At 28.3% G+C, this 20,212-nt stretch overlaps 3 protein-coding genes across 7 annotated transcripts; 1 reads left to right on the forward strand and 2 right to left on the reverse strand.

The window, feature by feature from the left end:
- Positions 1 to 199: 199 nt before the first annotated feature.
- oaf (out at first) lies at positions 200 to 2,954 on the reverse strand. The gene is made up of 3 exons (XM_035088127.1): positions 2,685 to 2,954; positions 2,169 to 2,282; positions 200 to 2,070 (listed from the first exon to the last, which is right to left on the reverse strand). The coding sequence occupies exons 1-3, from the start codon at positions 2,775 to 2,777 to the stop codon at positions 1,441 to 1,443; spliced, it is 837 nt and encodes a 278-aa protein (XP_034944018.1). The 5' UTR covers positions 2,778 to 2,954; the 3' UTR covers positions 200 to 1,440.
- A 243-nt stretch (positions 2,955 to 3,197) lies between these two features.
- On the reverse strand, positions 3,198 to 4,784 carry LOC118069802 (uncharacterized). 2 transcript variants are annotated; one of them, XM_035088129.1, is made up of 4 exons: positions 4,001 to 4,784; positions 3,840 to 3,934; positions 3,621 to 3,735; positions 3,198 to 3,546 (listed from the first exon to the last, which is right to left on the reverse strand). In XM_035088129.1, the coding sequence occupies exons 1-3, from the start codon at positions 4,205 to 4,207 to the stop codon at positions 3,669 to 3,671; spliced, it is 369 nt and encodes a 122-aa protein (XP_034944020.1). In that variant the 5' UTR covers positions 4,208 to 4,784; the 3' UTR covers positions 3,198 to 3,546; positions 3,621 to 3,668. The 2 variants fall into 2 exon arrangements, with proteins under 2 accessions (XP_034944020.1, XP_034944019.1); XM_035088128.1 differs by having other exon boundaries at positions 3,198 to 3,735.
- A 523-nt stretch (positions 4,785 to 5,307) lies between these two features.
- Positions 5,308 to 18,573, forward strand: Syt1 (Synaptotagmin 1). Of its 4 annotated transcripts, none has more exons than XM_035088123.1 (11): positions 5,308 to 5,446; positions 11,411 to 11,552; positions 11,637 to 11,762; positions 12,346 to 12,491; positions 12,575 to 12,673; positions 12,759 to 12,953; positions 13,194 to 13,370; positions 13,462 to 13,713; positions 13,790 to 14,009; positions 14,183 to 14,282; positions 14,512 to 18,573. In XM_035088123.1, the coding sequence occupies exons 2-9, from the start codon at positions 11,414 to 11,416 to the stop codon at positions 13,982 to 13,984; spliced, it is 1,329 nt and encodes a 442-aa protein (XP_034944014.1). In that variant the 5' UTR covers positions 5,308 to 5,446; positions 11,411 to 11,413; the 3' UTR covers positions 13,985 to 14,009; positions 14,183 to 14,282; positions 14,512 to 18,573. The 4 variants fall into 4 exon arrangements, with proteins under 4 accessions (XP_034944014.1, XP_034944016.1, XP_034944013.1 ...); XM_035088125.1 differs by having other exon boundaries at positions 12,581 to 12,673; positions 14,252 to 14,282; XM_035088122.1 differs by having other exon boundaries at positions 14,252 to 14,282; positions 14,512 to 18,572.
- The last annotated feature ends 1,639 nt before the right edge of the window (positions 18,574 to 20,212 follow it).

Here is a 20,212-nt window from a genome sequence, read left to right on the forward strand (position 1 = left end):
TTGTATGCGGTTTACCAAACTATTGATTAAAATAATTATTATTCATAACTGTTGTTTCGTTATTTTATATTCACCGTCCATTAAATTTGATTTAGAAATTTCATATTTTCTTCATAAATATTGAGCACAGTAAACCGCATCAAAAAAATCAACCAATTTTATGATGTATCTATAAAATAAATATATTTTCACGACAATATGAGGTATCAATTATTTTTATTAAAGTGATATAAAAAAATATGTATATAAGTTACAACGTTATATGTAAAACAAAAAGTCATACATATTACATTAGTATTTATAATATTCATCCATTACTCATTTGCAGTTCATAATGGCGACACATGGCATTCATTATTATAATTTTTTTTATACTAATATAAAAAAAAAAAATGTATAAAAAAAATTATTATAAAGAAATAGATTTAAATTTTTAAAAGAGTATAACTAATAGATTAAAATTGATTTGATCACTTGGGCTTCATTCCTATTAAAACTAATCGTTCGTTAATTCTCGCAACTATGTACACATTTATTTACATTCCTCATTATAACTAGTCATTTATAATCTATCAGCACTTTTATTTGTTCATTAGTTTTCCTTATTCACTCCTACGAATTTTTAATCAATTTTAACTTGTACAAGTCAACGAGTTGATCTTTATTCATTCTTTCTCCATCATTGGATATGAAAAAATTATCATCACTGGTATCATATCAATTATTAAAAAACAAAAAAATCTTTTCACTGGTATTAATTTTATGTTTCAATTATGGAGTAAATGGACAGATTCTCCAGTCTTGTATTAATGGCTTTACTACATATAGCTACCATTAATTGTAGATTATTTGAATATTGCAAAAAAGTATTTCATAAGGATTTAAAGATTAACCATCACATCAATCTTTTTATAAAAAATGTTTGCTATTGACTGACCAATATTAAATCTAAATTATTTTTAATTTACTTAGTCTTTTTCGTTAGTACTGTACGGATAAATTCTTGTCACCTAAAAATTTTCGGAAAACTTTTCAGAACTGCGGAATGTCTTATATGGAATTTACCAATATCATGAAATAATTTAATGATGGAAAAATTTAATCTCATTTTTTTGCATTCTACAAATATTAGTAGAATGCAAGTCTATCAAAATAATATTGATATAATTAAAAATTACCTACTATAATTAATTACTATACTACACTACAAAAATTAGAGATATGCTTAATAAATATTAATAGATATGGAAAGTGCAAAAAATATTACAAATTGATTTATAAATAAATAGCGATATGAGCTGGGTTATAAATGTTATGTTATATGAATAATTGCATTATAAGATTTTATCACTAGTCATTTCTTATTAAATGTGCATTATTTTAAATGAATTTTTATCATTTGACGAAGCATTACTAATGCTGGGTCTCTTACTACAAGTGTCATTCATCCCAAAGACAGTTTTGTTTCATTTTAGAATAATAAGAGAATAGAAAATATCTTTTACATGTTTTTATACCACACCGGTATGTAGAGGCTACTTTCTTACCATCATTTTTACTTTTGCAAAATTTCAATCCACAAGGATACCAACCAATGCATAGTTCTAGTGAACACGAGCATGAGGCCCGAAAATTCGATGTGTCGGCACATTTAGTTAACGACGTAGACCTCGTTGTATTTTCTCCGTGACGTGGAACAGATGATAAAGTAAAATTATGAACTGCAGCCATGAGCAACGATTCAGATGTACCAGGTCTTTGTACCCATTGCTTTAAATCTTCATTCCTCGTAAATGTAGTTTCTAACGCGTCTGAGCAAAAGGTAGCGACATGCTTAGAAATGATTGGTGACTTTGAGACATCTACAAACAAGTCCATCGTGTAGTTCATATATCCTTTATCTTCTTCAGCAACTCTGATTGTTCCAGGATTTTTTTGTCTCAACTTAGACATGGCATCAGATGATATAAAATCCATCTTATAAAAATGATTGACAAAACACATGACTTGATACTGGTTTTGACCCCGTTCTTCTTCACCTAATACCAATACTTTAATAATTTGAACTTCCTAGTAACGATAATAACAATAAATTAGTAGTTGTTGAATACTTATTGAATATGAATAGAATCATCAATTATTTATGTAACTATTAGTTAATAACATACATTTCTGAAGTCAATAAGTTGAGTTACTAGAGTTCCATCTGACCTTTGAAACTCGAGAGTGATCACGTCTTCAGTGACATTTGAAGTGATTGTTTCTAAAAATATGTCTCCACCCTGCAATCGATTTAGTATTAATATCAATAATTATTATTCATATATATGAAGAATTGTAAAAGACTAAATCTTGTTTATTTAATTGAATAATAATATTAAATAGCAATTGTAATCATTGATTGATGTTTATGGCAAGTATAAAATAATATACATTGAAACAGTTTAATAAAATAAAAGGAAGAAGTGTACATTGAGCGTAATAAAAATAAAGTGGTTATTGAATTGAAAATAATTGCAATGCTTATTGGAAAATCAATGAATAAAGTTCTTTTACTTCTCAGTACAGACAGAGTTAGGTTAAGTTTCTTTCACACATGACACATGATTTTATATATTTCTTATTATATATCAAATGATTACTCTTAAAAATAATCATTACAACATAATTATTGACAAACTTACTTGATTTTTTACATTGATTAATAACTGAGTAGTACAGATACCATAAAGGTATAGTAAAAGTATGAAATTGATGCAATTGTGAAGACCTTTCATTGTTATTAATTGTAATTTTTACTACTTAATTTAAATAATATATCACTAGTCCGACAATTAATTAAAGTGTCGCGTATCGCGACACATAAAAAAATTATTAAATTACATTTATATACAAATTAAATAAACCCATACTCCGCTCATGATCACAGAAAGCAAACTAGCACTAACACTAATGCTTTGTATATAACGAAAAAGAGAGAGAGAGAGAAAGATAGAAAGAGACAACAAGTATGTTGTACACTAGCGCCTCTAACGTCATGTCATTTTTTATTGATTTTATTTGAAAAATAGATTAGCATTGCTATTTAAGAATTTCTATAAAAAAATTACCGTACGTGTATTTATTGTTAATTTCTATATTTAGTTATATAAGCGAATAATAGAAAATTCAATATTTTCCTTTTGCTCTTACATATTTTACATTTCCATTGGATTATTTAGTTTATGTAAACATTCTCAAATGTTTTAGTGTTGGCATTTGCTAATATTTGGACTTTAAATTCCTTACAAATCAGTATTTACGTTTTGATAATTTTTGAAAAGTCTAAAAATACCCAACTATAATTTTCTCATTTAACAAATAGGAAGTTCATGTGTATTGACTACGAAGTATGGTTGAACTTTTACTACCCAGTTTAATTATTCTGATTATTTTAATGAAGGTACATATTTAATTCTTCGCCATCATTATATTAATGAAGAGATGCATTTTCCAGTTGAAAATAGCAGTTATAAGCCACCATTATGCTAGAATGAATGTGGTACTCTACAAAATAAATCCTTCATTAACATAAACAATAAGCAGTGAAAAAATTACTCCTATATTTTAATGTCCATTACATATATTAGAAAATTCAATACTAATAAATTACATTTTTACTAATAATATTATGGACTTTTTCCTCGTTTGCTAGACTTGTTAGATTCTGGAGTACTTCTAAATGGAGATTCTGATCTGAAATAGTATATTTATCAAAAATCAAATAATATTTGACATCAAATTCAGATAATTTATAAATCATCCAACGCTAATTAACAGCTTGATTTGTATTGATTTACCTTAATTCCGATCTTATCATTCTAATCACAGGTGGTGTTGGTGGTCTCTCAATTGGAGCAAGATTATACGTGATAAGATGTGTATAAACAGGAATCTATATTCAATCAATGTCAGGTATTTACTTAACTCCCTTTTAACTGTTAGTTCAAATCAAACTTACGTATGGCAAAGAACTGTCTAATACAGGTCGATTTATCTTAGACTGGTTGGAATCTTTAGCCTCAGAGCATTTCTCAACTTGAGGAACTTTTATTCCCATTTCAGATAATCCTTGTTTACTATCAAACTTTTCTAAAATATTTAAATGACTGAAAAAACTATTCTCCAACATGTTTTTATCAGATTTATTATCTTTACTGTCAGCCATTATATAAATATCAAAAATGACTGAAAACTACATATCAACTATTGAATGGTTCAATTAGTATCTGTGAACTTAGCAACGTTAGAAAGTCCCTTATTAAATCAATATACTTAATCAAATAACCATGCAACCTAATAAATAATTAATACATTTATTGAAGTATTTCTTAACTTTAAGAACATAGTATCTTATTGATGAAAAAAACAGTTGTGAGGCAATGGAGTATTTTTAATAGATTAAAATAATAAAAGTATTCATGTTAAACAAAGATACATTTTTTTTTAATCCAATTATATATTTGTCGCTATTGAATCACGTAAGATATATTTCATGAAGCAAATTCCACGTCACATGTAGAGTAATAAAAGTGACATTGCATAAGAGAAACCAATTTTTGCTGATGATAACACCCTAGAATTACAAATACATTTATGTAAATGAAATAGTTGATTTATTATCCAACACAAAATGAGTATTTGATGTGAATTCTTCCATCTTCTGCATATTTTTCCAGGTCCATGTATGATATTAATAATAAAATCACCCTTTTGCATACTGATATTGTCACTAACTAGAAGTGTCACGGCCATCGACCAGGACATCAACAAACCTTCGACGTCATAGTTTAAAGCAAAATGGGATGTGTTTAATTTACTGTGCGCGTGTTCTGTCACGTCGGCTAAGGCTAGATCACGTCGGGGGATGAAAAGCTCCAGGCTGAAAAGAAAAAACGATTGATTCAGTGTAGGCACAAACGACCACACGAGCATGCTACTCAGCTCAGTACTCTCTGTTTCATCCTCTAGAGCAGACAACATTCACGACGACGACGACAACTACAGTGGTTGAAAAACGTAACTCATTTTATCGATCTCTTCGCGTCGACGTAGACGGCCATGTTGAACCTACTGTGAATCGCTCAGGCGCACAAGCTACCCTCTTGCACCCTCATAGAACGCAAGAGGCTTGTGCAAGGGATAGATTTTCCAAAGTCTACTGTCGTGAATGTATCGCGGAATGCTACAATGTGCTTATAAAAAATAACAAAACTTCTTACCAACGTCTTTCTTATGAAAGATCTAGAGTTTTAGGTCATATCAATTGTTTAAATCATTCAAAACGTGTACATTAACGTCAGTGAGGTCTCTTGGATCTTTCGAAAGTGCTAACGACACACTAACGTGGAAGTTAAGCTAACGGGAGCGGTCTTCGTTTTTTTGAAGGAAACGACACCATATTAACGTAAGTATCTTTGACATTTCATGTGAATATGACAAGTATAAATGTCGAAAAATACTAGTAGACTTTGATGGAAAACTGGATAATTGTCTGGATTATTTTCATCAGTGTGTTATTTATGTGGTTAATGATACATTTTTGGACTCCTCATGATGGATCGAACCTCGCAAATGAATGTCCGAAGGGGTTGATTTTTTTTTAACGTAAGTCGAGCCAAATGATTATGTTGGGTGGGTTCTACTCAGGTCAAAGCGATCGATCCTGTGGTTATTCGGCACAGTCGACCATTTAATTTATAACGAAAATATATCGTTTTTATTTTTATTTCTTTTATTTTGTATTATACTCATGCACCAGACTTGCTGAGTATTACATTTTCGAGGCCATTCAGTAGGTCAGATGTTTATGATTCTGATGATAAATTATTATAGAGTTTTAAAGTAAAAGATTTTTACTTAGCCATCTTTTTATTTATTTGTTGCTCCATTTTTTGGACGTTAATATTTTCGGACGTTTAATTACTTCCTGGACTCATAGAATATGTGGTTGAAATTTTTCATTTAGAATCGAGATAATCTTGGTGTAAGGGATATAATATCGATTCATTTCTCTATATAGAATTGCCTGGATTCTCTAGTGTCTGGGTTGATATCCATGCCAATTAATTTGAAACACCATCTTTCCACTCCACTTGTTCATCCACCTTAGTTTATTTGACAATAAAGAAAAAGAGTGTCGTAGCCAAGTACCTAGACATCAACATAAGACAAATTGAACATTTTTCTTCCTGACTACCGTCATGTTGGACGGTGGAAAATATTTTTTTATTCTTTTTTATCACCCTCTTTTATTTTATTCTTTTTTATTCTTATGTTTTTCGCTGACACTATTGTACAATTCTCGGAAAGTAGTCTCCCCTCATTTTAAGACTTTCAGTCATTATTTTCACGCCATCCCTCCTACGTGCTCAAAGCAAAATACAGTATTTGAAAAAACCTACTCCAACTATCGTGAATGAAAAATGTGTTTATTCGAAAATAGAGTATTTGTTCCACATCGCTTACTTTTTTTCCAACACTAAAATTTTAAAGCTTCAATTTTTATATTTTTTACTGAATGAAATACCTTTAACATTCAATCAACACAAACACGTAAATTTAATATTTAACGAATGGGGCGTAAGAATTTACAGGATAAATTATTGGAATTTAGAATCGATTGTCTTTATTGCTCATTCTTAAGGGGAGCTTTTACCCTTCAAAAATTCTCCGAATGCTATTAAAGTTTATTTTTCTTTTTAAAAGGAATATATATATATATATATATATATATATATATATATATATATATATAGAATGATATCGAACTACTTTTCTAATTCGATTAAATTTGGTCAACTCATGATTGAACAAAAATTAATCATTACTCTTACTTTTTCCATTCATTTTTAATCTCATCTCAATCATTCATATTCTATCATAAATCTATCTAAAATGCTAGTGCAAACTATGAACCACTCTTGCATTATTTATCACAAAAATAAAATTTTCTCTATAAATCAAAAAAACTTTTAATGAATATATTTCGTATACTTTTTCTTTTATACCTTTTTACAATCCATGTTTCCGTTCCTATTCAAATTGCACTTGACAAATTTTTAATTTAGTTTAACAAAGAACTTAATAGTTAGCTTAATCAATTCATTCGCTACTTTTTTTTACCCCATTTCAATCATTTCCGATCCTTCATTTCAATTCCAAAAATAAATTCAATTAAATTCTGATATAAATATGACAACAGGTTGAATTGTATTTGATTTATTTAAAGAATAATTGATAATTAGGTAATATCAATACGAATGATAGAAATTGAACACAAGATAGATATTAAGAAAAAAAAAAATGTGTCACTATTTTTTACTGATAGTCAATATCGATCCGAAGGTTAAGCTTTAGTACGTTCATCTTTGTGTCTACATTGAAGCTTCATGTGTTTGAATACACTAGTTAGTGAGTTATATTGACGTTAATGTATTTTTAAGATACACGATAAGGCAAAATATCTATACTCTTTTGTTGGAAAGCATGATCTATTTATTTATTAAATTATCCTCTAATATTTAATTGGATACTTATATAAATAATGTGATAATTCAATTGAAAATAGTGAAAAAAAATAGTTCATTTATTTTTCGGCTTTTTAGTGTTGAAAAAAAAACATGATAAAGATGAAACTGGAATAAGTAATCCTTTGATTATCTTTAATGAAGATTGTATTTAACTTCCTGCTGAACAGTTCATTCATCTTTATTTTATTTCTTAGATGAGATTTTTCTACTCGTTAAGGCTAGAGACTTCTTGTTAGAATATTGTAAATCAGGTCTTCTTAATGACCTCATTGGATTGAGACTACTTATAAGAGAATTTTATTTCCCCATCGAACAACTTTTGCAATCAACTATTTTTCATGCTAATCTAATCTATTAACTGAATTTATTCTTATTAAATGAGAACATGAAAGAAACTGGAAAAAGGAATCAAGAGTCTATCAACAGCCAGTTATTTTGTTTAATTTTTATTCTGAATTTTAATTAATTTAATCGAATATTTTTCCTTTAACGAAATTAATGTTATCAATTCATTATTAAATATAAGAACAAATCTTGAGCTTTTTTATTTTAGTTTAATTCAATTAAAAAAAATTTTTTTTAATTAATGTAATTTAATCAAAAGATGATTACTAGTACATAAAAAGATCCTTTTTTAATTTTAAATTTCAAAACATTCTTTTTCGATATTTTATTACAAAAAAAAAGTTTGTTATTAAAACTTTTCTGTTTCTGTATACTGTGATTAATTAAAAATCAATTTATTTCTGTTTATGGCTTTCAGGTAGTCACTTATTGGTTTATTTACTCAATTTAAATTCAACCATATTAATTTAATAATGAATAATTAATATTTTTAAGTTAAATTAAATTTTCCTCTCACTTGTCAAACTTCAACATCTCTTTACATTTCAATAATAACAATACATTAAATAATTCACATTAAACTCTATAACAAAAATTTGAAGTTTCAGTACAGTGAAAACCATATAATATTTATCCAACAGTGTAATTAAATTTTCTCATTCACTTCCCGTGTCAAAATGAACTTTAATTTTAATTAATTAACTTTGAGTTATTCTCTGCTAAGCAAATTTTTTTTCACAGGTTTTGATTTTATCACAAAACTTTCTCTTGAGAGAAAGATACTTTTATATTAAATGTGATCAAAAACTTCAAAGCGTCTTCGAAAAGACAAAGTGATTAATGTAACGTCTAGCTAAGTAATGAAGCAACGTAATACCGCACATGCCCACGCATATGCCAAGGGCAAAGTAGAGAATCGAAGGACACGAGACATCAGATACTTGTAGCGCATCAGGAGGCAATCTGATTCATAGCTGATCATCCACCGCATTATTTTTATCTCTCATCTATTGATCGATAATTTAGCGCATATTCTTTTTTAAAATAAATTTTCATGAAAGATTGATCATTCAAAATAAATTAAAAATGCCAGTAATGACGTTTTAATTCTCTCTCTTTCCTTCTTGCTTTTGTCTCGACCTCGCCAACTGCAGTAGCTGCTTATTGATTTCATACTCGCAGCTGTTTACTGAGATATTCTGTACAATTTTTTATAAATTATTTGAAATGTCCTCTCATCAGTTTTTGCACCAACAACGTCACTTGCACGGCAACTCAAAAAATCACTAGAATAAATTCGCATGATTGATTAAGATGCCTATAGCAATATCAAACGTGATCAGAATCTGACCATCATAAAATACAGTAGCACTATCCGTGTTTTATTTGCTGATTAATCACACGAATAAACTTTAAATTACAGCTCGAGTGGTAAAATTATTGATCATAGTTTATTATCAGCATTCAATGAAAAATTTACAAGTAGAAAAATAGTGTAATAATGTTGGAGATTAGGAGATTAAACAAATGTTTGTTCTAAATAAAGTAGAGAATTCATTGTGCGTGTCAGACAGTATAGACACTATACTCTTGTGGCTTTTTGATTTTTTTATTTTTACCCTCTTTTATATCTTCATCCCCATTTTCTTCTCTTATTTTATTACTCTCTTACCCTATACTCTCTGACCAATAAATTTTATTTCCATTTGACATTCTTGCGAGATTACTCAAGTCTATTCTACTTTTCATCTCTCATTTCTATTCGAGGAGAACATCAAAATATTCAATATTTTTCTTTCACAATAGAAATATTTTCTTGAACTAAATGAGTGACTATCATTCATCTTTAAATATTTATTTCCTTACATAATGCATAAACATTAAATTATGAATTTAACCGGCTTATAATTATTTAGAGCACTGAAGTAGATAATCCCATTTATTATCAGAGCTATAATTTCGCTTATTTTTCTTTCTTGACTTTCATATTTTCCGCTCGTGCTGAATGTGATCGTTAATAGACTACGTGTTATATTAGTTTGTGTTTCATCGAGATAAATTTTTATATCGGAATATAATACAACTAACAGATGTGTAGTCAGCACAGTTTCTGATGTAACATGAAATGATAAGAATTTTTCATACGAATGATATAAAGAGAACTGTATGAAAGAAAGAGAAAGATAGGTCAACATAGAGCATTCCTCTGAAGGTCGTACAATTTAAAGATAACATTTTCTTATATAGAAAATGATCTTTAAAAAAAATCTAAAACTCGGAGTAAAATTCTCGCTCACGCTTTGTAGAGTTTGAGAGGTATTGAAGAAGACGAGGAGTGTAATCCGATAAAATTTTAAGACAATTAGAATGTTCTATTAAAGATGATTAAAATCAATAGCAAATTTTCTTGCTAGGTGAATAGAAAAAATATTTTTAGAAAGTTTAATAAGAGATGAATATTTTTACAGAAATTATTTTAAATAATTTGACTTCAGACACGTTACTTTAGTCAATTTAATTTATTCAATTTTATTTTCGATTGTTCTTCTTTTGCTTTGTTAACTTCAAAACTCATTTAAATCACTATCACAAATTTTTGGCTCACTTTTTTTCTCAAACTCTTTCAATTCCAACACCTACCCATTTTCCAGTCCCACGTAGAGTTCTTTAATAGTGGCTAATAATAAATGAGTAGATTCTTCGTTATTTATAATGTTTCAGTGTTTATAAACTCATCGTATTTTTTCTTCACATCGACGTAATCGTTTTCTTTATTCTCGTAATAGTATACGCACTTTTTGCAAAAATATAAATAAACATTCGAAGTAAAGTGACTTAAGTTTTTGAAGCGATAATAAAAAAAAGTAAAAATAAAATTCTTCAATAACTAATAACAAAGAAATAATTTCTTTTTTGAATTTTACACAAAGCACTAACGTTATAATAAAAGTTTAATCACTTTTACGTTGAGATAAAAAAAGTACAATAATTAAAGTTTGATAAAGATGATTGAATTCAGTGAATGTTTTTATCATTTACATATACATACAACAGTTAAAGTTGAACTATTCTAGTGTACGTTCTTCTCTCTTCTTCTTGTTCTTTCTCTTCTGTCTATTTTTTCTATACTTTAACTGTTGGAAACAAATGTAAAGGACACATAGAGACAGCACGAATATGTTTCAAGTGGGGCTTTAAGGTCAGTTGCGTGCGATATGTTACCATAGTGTTATGTACAGCTTATTCCAAGTTCTCGGTACATTCGGTTGTAGTTAGTTTATCGTTCATTTCACAGCATTCGTGAAAAATGTTAGCGTTTTACCGGAATCATTGGCTCTATTCAATCACGGATATTTGTTTGGGAGAATTTCGTGCATCAAACTGAAGAAAGATTTTTCGTTATGATTGGTTCAATCATTCGATTTTCCATGCTGAATTGAACATGTCAAGCTGTATTTATATTCAAAGTTATTTAATTGTTTTATTTATCTTAGAAAATGTCGGCGACGAGTAGTAAAACGCCGATCATGGCTGAAAGCTTGACCGGAAATGTTGCGAGTAATACGCAAAACCCAGCATTGGCCATGCCAAGTACAACATTGAGGATAGTGGCAACCAGTGAAGATCTTATTACTGGTAAATATTTACAATTTGAATATTTCATCAAGTGTGGTTTAAACTACTTTCATTTACTCACGGTTTTTTTTTTCAATATTTCAGAAACAATCTCTGAGGTTCCCACAGAATCAACAGCAGAAAGAATTGAAACGAAGATAGAAGATGTTGGAAAAGAAATCAGCGCAGCTACAGGGATTCCAACATGGGGATTAGTTGCTATTTTAATTGGTAATATAGATAATGTTAAAGTAGATAAGGTTCCAAGTTAATTCTATAGTTTTTCTTTGGAGATTGTTCAAAGATTTTTATTCAAAAAGTTAGATTACCTTGGAAAATTCAAGGATTTAAAAATAAAATACAATTGATTTTAGAATACAAAAAATATTATGTTATATTATGAGATTAGAGCTGATACTACAAAGTAGGATAGAACAGAGGACTATTGAATGATTTAATTTCGAATTAGCTTTCAGTAAAACTCCAATGAATTCTTGCTATTAAATTTAATTAACTACAGAAGTACAAAAGAATTTTATGAACAACTTTAATATCTTTACTAGGTTTTTTATTTAATTTAAAAAGCCAATTAGTTGATTTATTTAATTCGTAAGTCATAATAGATCCATGAAATTACCTAACTTTTTGGAGTAGTCAAAGTGGTTTAACCTTTTAATAGGTTTATCAATAAATTAAAACATTTTCAATTAAATTGAATCATCCTAAAGTGGTTGATTGTATAAACTGCAATTAATTGTAATAAAAAAGGCATAATAGTAAGTACATATTTTAATTAAATACGATTCCTCTTTAGCGGTTGCAGTGATAGTCTTAGGTATTTGCTTTTGCTGTATAAGAAGATGCTTCCGCAAACGTCGCTCCAAGGATGGCAAAAAGGGATTGAAGGGAGCAGTAGATTTAAAGAGCGTTCAACTGCTTGGTGGAACGTACAAAGACAAGGTTTGTAAAAGGTGTTCCGTGTTTTCAATTAGTTATTAGAACATCCAATTTATCCCCCGTGGAATCCAATTGCATTTGCGCAGGTACAGCCGGATATGGAGGAGCTGACAGACAATGCTGAAGAACCTGATGAAGCTGAAAGTAAACAAAGCGAGGTCAAACTTGGAAGACTGCAGTACAAGGTAGACAGCCACTTTGGAATTTTTGCCAACCACTCAATCTTAATTGTTAAATATTTTTTACTCAATCACTTGAATCGTTTTACAGCTTGAGTATGACTTCAACTCGAACAGCTTGGCAGTGACAGTAATCAAGGCTGAAGATCTACCGGCCTTGGATATGGGCGGTACTTCAGATCCTTATGTAAAAGTGTATCTACTTCCTGACAAGAAAAAGAAGTTTGAAACTAAAGTTCACAGAAAGACGTTAAATCCAGAATTCAATGAGACCTTTACATTCAAAGTATTGTGTTTAATATTTATTATTGTTTTACAGGCTTACATTTTTTCATTCAATGTTTATACAATTAGTTTGGTATTAACAAGTTTAAAAATAGAACAAAAAAAGTTCGTTATCATTCGTTTTTATCAGTAGTAGTTAATAATAAAAAATGTAGGCCTGTGTCTTGATTGTTATTATTGATTATGAATGTTTTTGTGAAGAAGTTTATTACTAATTTATTGATGTTTTATGATTATTTAGAGTGTACCTTATGCAGATGCGATGAATAAAACTCTAGTTTTTGCTATCTTCGATTTTGATAGATTTTCAAAACACGATCAAATTGGAGAAGTAAAAGTTCCATTGTGTCAAATTGATTTAGCTCAAACGATTGAAGAATGGCGAGAACTGCAAAGTGTTGAAGGAGAAGGTGGACAAGTAAGTCAATTTAACTAACCAAACTTTATTTTATCGCTTGTTTTCATGAAGAAAAAAAAAACCAATAAATGTAAATTAAATTGATTTGAAGGACAACAAACTTGGTGATATATGTTTCTCTCTGCGTTATGTTCCAACTGCTGGAAAACTTACAGTAGTTATCCTTGAAGCGAAAAATCTGAAGAAGATGGATGTCGGTGGTCTTTCAGATCCATATGTTAAAATTGCTTTGATGCAAAATGGAAAACGATTGAAGAAAAAGAAGACTTCTATCAAGAAATGTACTTTAAATCCTTACTATAATGAATCATTCACTTTTGAAGTACCCTTCGAACAGATACAAGTAATGTTTGACCTTTATCTTTGAACAGAATAAAAAGAAGCTTATGAAATTTATTCCCAATATTTTTATTTTGCAGAAAGTGAATCTAATGGTTACTGTAGTGGATTATGACCGTATTGGAACATCGGAACCTATTGGCAAAGTCATACTTGGCTACAATGCAAGTGGCACTGAATTGAGACATTGGTCAGACATGTTGGCGTCACCAAGACGACCAATTGCTCAGTGGCATACGCTCAAGGATCCTGAAGATGGTGATAAGAAAGACTAAAAACATTCCGTTGAATCTTAGAGAGGTAAAATAAATAAATTATTCATTTAAATAAAATAATTTTCATAATTAAATAATAATAAATTACACTGAGTACGAAAAAATTATTTTTCAATATAATTATTATTTTTTTATAAGTAATTTTATAATTAATTTATACAAACAAAATAATTGGTATAAAAAATAATTTTTTTTCAGTGTAACCTTTTGACAAATATTCTCCAGAAATAATTGGTAGATAGTATTTATAAAAGAGCGTTTTTTTAGGAAAATATTACAACATCTTAAACCAAAAAAGGTAAAGAATAAACTATTATATAAAAAAGAAAATCCTGATTGAGAGAAAATAAAATACTTAGTAGATATTAATAATAATAATAATTAATATTAAAATATATCGATCGACTAAATAAACATACAGTTAAAAAAGAATAATATTAAAAATGTAGCATTAATAATTATGTTATCTGATGGAGTGTAGTGTCTTGTATATATAATATATATCTAAAATATACGTTTTTCTGTAGGGATAATACTTTGAAGGATCTTAAGCCGATGCGATAATAATAATCGCCGATAAATATAATCAAGAACTGTTAAATTACTAGATAAAAAATAATCATTTCAGCACATATTAATTTTATAGTTAAAAAAAAAAATTAATTCATGTTGTGAGTGATTTTTTTAAAGATTATGAAATGGTTTAATCGATAAACAAAATATATTAATTATCATAGGTTTAATAATTATTGTTATTATAATCGTACAGATTATTTTCTTTTGTTATCAAGAGTAAAATACTCTCGTTCACAATGTCTTCGTACGCTACAATAATTAATGAAAAAAGATTATAGATTTATTGTACAGGTCGTTCGCGTTTTCGAAGTGAGATGACGTTCCTTAATATGTATATGTCGGAATCTTTAGAAGAAATCGATTTAAATGCTTATTAAAATATAAATATATATATACATAAAATATTCTTCATGTCATGAACAAACAACGAGAATTATTAAATTATACTTAATAATTAATAATGTAATTAACAGAACCAACTTTTAAATATTATTGTCTAAGCTTCGAGACGCGAAAGTCCATTTAATTATCATTAAAAAAAAAAGTTGTATGTATATAGAAAAAATATATGCATATAATTGCTGAAAATTCATAAATTGAAATAACAAATTGTAACAAATATCATTCAATAATAGATAATATTATTATTGTTAATTGTCAAGGGTTTTCTGCTATTTCCCTTTCTTAAAAAAAATAAATCAAATAGGCCTATTCATTTAGAATATGTTACGCTATTCAGGTGTATAATGAACTTTATCAAAACATTTTCAAAGTACTTAAAAAAGATTGAGAGACAAATATTGAGTAAGGATATGCTTTTATGTTGCTCTAAATTGTGTTCTTTTCAATTGAGGAATTGAGTTATGTAAATAAAATATTCTATATATAAAATGTTTCTTTGATGTGAAAATGAAAATGTAAAATGAAATGAAAAAATCAATGTTCTGTATTGATAGAAAATGGGATTCTTTTTTCAATTATGTCAATTGAATTTACAATGAAATATTTAACAAAAGAATATTTAAAAAATTGTCTCTTATTCTTTAAATTTTAATTATCAGTGATGCTTTAAATATGAATGAAATGGAGTTTGTAAATATTACTCCAAATAACAAAGTCCTAAAAAATCAAGTTGTACCTTATTGAACCTAATTTCTCATTTTCTCAAGAGATTTTGAGGAATTTTAATTCTCCTGCTGAGAGAAAGAATTATTCTTCCTACAAAAAAGCACCAAAGTCATTATTTATAAACATTCAATTCAATTAATAAAATAATTATTTAACTTTTAAAAATTTGATTAAGAAAATTATATTTTAAAAATTTGCTCAAATATTAAAATTACATTCAAAAAAATATTTTTATCAAACAGTATAATTTTTTTTCTCAGTAAAAAAAAAATGTGAACAAAAATAAAATCGGCCTTCTTAATGCGTTGAAGCGTCGTCCGAATATTTCTTACTCACACGGACAATATAATAAAATAGATGTACGCGCATGCATTACGAATTAAGAGATGTGAAAAGCCATTTTCTCAATGCAACGTTATAATCATTATCATCACAGGTATTAATGTTGTTGATTACTATAAAAAAAAGAAAATAACAATAATAATAATAATAATAATAAAAATCATTTAAATCTGTTCATAAATATACAAGGAACGAAATAAAAATATCTAAGGATTCTTCGATAATAAAAAAAAAGCGTTAATAAGTATACACTGATATCACAATCCATGAAAATAAATAACCGTATGAAAAAATCAGATTATTGAAGAACAATTTTTCAACGTTATTTTAATAATAGGACATGCACAAGACGTTGTTTTGTCCCCTGTATCTTTCGCTTTGTTGCTCTTTGGTACCATAAAAGCTTGAACGCTTTATATGTTCTCCAGCATATTCCAACACAGATGAGGTAGAGGCTGAAAAATGTCTTCAACTTAAAATCAATAGATAAAATGAATGGATACAAAAATCAGAACGGTATCAATACATGGTAAATGCGAAAGAGATACACTGATATAAATAATCAATTACGACTCATAACAAAAAAAAGAAAACATTTCATATTTATTTTTATGCTGTCATTTTACTTAAAATTGATATATTTATAAACTTTTAGTTGATTATTTCAGATCATATTTCAACATTACATTTTATAATTAGTATTGTTACTCATGATAAAAAGCTTTACGATTAATTATTAAATGATTTACACGAAGACAGCGGCGTCGAATCAAACGAGATCGAAAGATATGCACGCATTGTTATAATTTATCATCATTATTTTTAAACGTGCTATATTAATTTTATTTATTTGTCATTTTGTTTATCATTTTGTTGCATTGTGTGTTATTATAAATGTTGGATTACATTAATTATTATGAAAAAGCCTCGCATTATCAGAGGCAAGTCCAGCAGAAGAGTACCTCAGAGTGTATAATAAATAAAATGATATATGGCACTACAAGTGTATATAGAGTTATATAACTGTCTGGTCCGTAAAGTGTTTATATAAAAAAAGAATAGATAGAGTAAAATATATTGCACGCATCTGCACGCATATATCTATTGAATGTTTGAATAGAGTGCCTTTAATTATTTTTATTATTCTTTCGCTAAAAAGTCGACTCGGCATTTTTAATCGACGTCACTGTCCTCAACGTCGAGAATAAAACAAAAAAGATTAAGTAATTAAATAAAATAAATAATTATCATAAGTAATTATTATTATTATATCATCATCACGACAAATAGAAGACAAAGGATGTAATGCACCCCATAAATTATAAATGATATCATAATGTAACGTATCATCTACTTACATAAACATATTCCTGCGACAATTAATCATTATAAAATTTCGTTAGTCTAGTCTGATGATCATTCCTGCAATTTTCATATATATTATCATCGACGTTCGAGTATCATTAGGTGTCATTAGTGATCATTATCATTAGAAATCAAATAATTATCTAGATGAGTAATAAAGTGTGTCGTTGATCGACGTGAAGTAGACAAAGAAATAAAAAATAAAATGAAGTGAAAATTGTGACTATTAAATGAGAAATGTAAAAGTTGATGTAGATGTAGTAATAGGCAATTCATGTGTATATTAATAATTCTAATCCTCATCTCATAGTTTATTCATTTATGTTTAATCAATGATTAACCTTTAAGTAATTTAGTCAAGAGATTACCATTTTTAATTGATCATAGTGTAACACGATAAAAAATTTAACATTTTATTGATGATTCTTTTGATCTATCAATAATATAACACCATTAGACACTGGTAGAAGAACATCGTTAAAGAATACAGAGACATTCGAATGATTCCAGCGTAAGAATTAACATAATTATTGAATTTGTAGAAGTAGAATTTCATCATTAAGGCACTTCTTCATATTTTATGCACTTCGATTGTCATCGTAATAATTGTTGAGTAATAAATGATATGACTTTTATTAAAATCTGAACGACAGTGCCTTCCTGTATTCATTAGCGATGTTTAGGAGCAATTTTCTAAAAGCACCACCATAAAAGCATATAAAATTAATCGCTAGAATCACATATTTATTTTTTCAATATTTATCACTGAATTTTAACTCTTCATAAATGAAAAATAACTCGGTAGAAAATACTCAAGACTTTGGCTTGCGAACGAAAATCATTGGAATATATCAACAACTTGCATTAATATTATTTAATAATTTGTATTATGAAAATTATGCAACACTATACATTGTAAATCTATATAGAAGTTATGATTATTATTCTTATTATTATCATATTGTAACGATTATGTAATAAATATTGTTGTTAACATAAAAACATATTTTCCGTTGCTGATTCGTCGAATTTTTCTAACAGATTGTAATTTTATTTTTTGCATACAATCTACTCGCAGGATGATTTCTTTTTGTCAAACCGTGGGGCCGACAACTTTCGTACTTGTGTAGATTATATCGACGAAATGTTATTAATTGATTTTAATAACTGTGATGACAGCATATGAGAAGAGACTTGGTGCGATTAGTCTACCCAAACTATTAATTCATTATTTGATACACTGCAAATCAAAGTGTGTTGAAATCTATGGTTTGTTTACAGAATTTAACATTAAACACGTTTATGTGTGTTGCAACGCTTATCCCACTTTTCACTACATCAACACATTAGTACTGATAATATGTGTAATTAGAAAAATGAAGACGACACAAAAGAGTAGAAGGAATCAAATTTGAAATGTACGATTTTTACAAAGTAAATCCCCGTATAAGAAAATTTCATTCTATAACTTCATTATTTCATTATGTAAAAATTTTTTTTTTTTTTAATATTTATATAATGGAATTAATGAAATAATGATATATTGGCGAGCAACTGTAAGACATAGAAATGGGCATAACTTCTGTGCTAATAATGCTACGGGGTTGATTGAGGGCTCATATAATAGATCTGGACGAAAGGGAAAGAGTCGATAGAGTAACAATCATAAATGGAGCATAATTTATGCTGAAATTGAAGAAGGTTCCCATTTTAACCCATTTTAGGAGTGAAATAACTGATTTTTTATATGTTTGACCTGATTCTGTATTTCTACGCATTGAGACGAAGAGAATGAGTCCTCGATCATCAAAATCGGACAACTTTGATTTTTCGACCCCAAAAAATGGCAAGTGGTACCCCTTTCCATTTTTTTAGGCCAAAAAATAAAAGTACTCCGATTTTGATGATTGAGGACTTATTCCCTTAGTCTTGATGCGTGGAAATACGGAATCGGGGCACAGCCCAAGAAAATTCACTTTAACACCCTTAAAAAGGGATAAAACTGAATACAAATTACGAATAATCATCCCCCTGACTTTAAACCCCTATAACTCATGAATGGACGGTCCAATTACTGTTTTTAGGAACGTTTTTGAAACCTGCAAATCTGAGCTAAAAATACATATCCATGAAATACGTTTAAAAAATTTATTTAACCCTTAATTGCCAAGATAAGTGTCAAACTCCCAAAAAAATGTGATTTTATTTTATATTTTAGCGATTTTTTGGGGTCGAAGAATCAAAGTTGTCCGATTTTCAAGTTTGACCACTCATTCTCTTCGTTTCAATGCCTAGAAATACGAAATCAGGTCAAACTTATAAAAAATCATTAATTTCACTCTTAAAATGGGGTAAAACGGGAACCTTCTTTAATTTCAGCATAAATTATGCTTCATTTATGATTTTTACTTTATCGACTCTTTCCCTTACGTACAGATCTTTTATATGAGCCCTAAATCAACCCCGTAGAATTATTAGCACAGAAGTTATGCCCATTTCTATGTCTTACAGTTGCTCGCCAATATATCATTATTTCATTAATTCCATTATATATAACCTTCAGGGAACGAAATTTCTTTGTACGGATCGTTTTACTATTCTATTTAGTTGAACAGAAGAATCTTTAGGAATAGTATGAGAAAAAATATGTTATGATTTTCTTTAATTGTTAATGAGATTTGTCATTTTACTTATTAATATCGAAGAAGAAAGAAAGCTCACTGAAAAATTTGTCCCAGTTAAACTGGACATTTAGCAACAACGTTGTCGACAATGAAATGCTTCATTCTTCTATCTCAGTTACTCATGCTGCACCTG

This window comes from Chelonus insularis, unplaced genomic scaffold (genome assembly GCF_013357705.1).
Source record: "Chelonus insularis isolate UGA/USDA-ARS -01 unplaced genomic scaffold, ASM1335770v1 contig_42_pilon, whole genome shotgun sequence".
Classification (NCBI taxonomy): domain Eukaryota; kingdom Metazoa; phylum Arthropoda; class Insecta; order Hymenoptera; family Braconidae; genus Chelonus; species Chelonus insularis.

Excerpts from the sequence above, each read along its gene's own strand:
- oaf (XM_035088127.1), bottom strand. The coding sequence starts at position 2,777 with ATGAAAGGTCTTCACAATTGCATCAATTTCATACTTTTACTATACCTT. Across the intron at positions 2,283-2,684 it reads TAATCAATGTAAAAAATCAA|GGTGGAGACATATTTTTAGA; the intron begins GTAAGTTTGTCA and ends AATCGATTGCAG. Across the intron at positions 2,071-2,168 it reads AACTTATTGACTTCAGAAAT|GAAGTTCAAATTATTAAAGT; the intron begins GTATGTTATTAA and ends TATCGTTACTAG.
- LOC118069802 (XM_035088129.1), bottom strand. The coding sequence starts at position 4,207 with ATGGCTGACAGTAAAGATAATAAATCTGATAAAAACATGTTGGAGAAT. Across the intron at positions 3,935-4,000 it reads TAGACAGTTCTTTGCCATAC|ATTCCTGTTTATACACATCT; the intron begins GTAAGTTTGATT and ends GATTGAATATAG. Across the intron at positions 3,736-3,839 it reads ATGATAAGATCGGAATTAAG|ATCAGAATCTCCATTTAGAA; the intron begins GTAAATCAATAC and ends ATACTATTTCAG.
- Syt1 (XM_035088123.1), top strand. The coding sequence starts at position 11,414 with ATGTCGGCGACGAGTAGTAAAACGCCGATCATGGCTGAAAGCTTGACC. Across the intron at positions 12,674-12,758 it reads TTGGAAGACTGCAGTACAAG|CTTGAGTATGACTTCAACTC; the intron begins GTAGACAGCCAC and ends ATCGTTTTACAG. Across the intron at positions 13,714-13,789 it reads TACCCTTCGAACAGATACAA|AAAGTGAATCTAATGGTTAC; the intron begins GTAATGTTTGAC and ends TTTATTTTGCAG.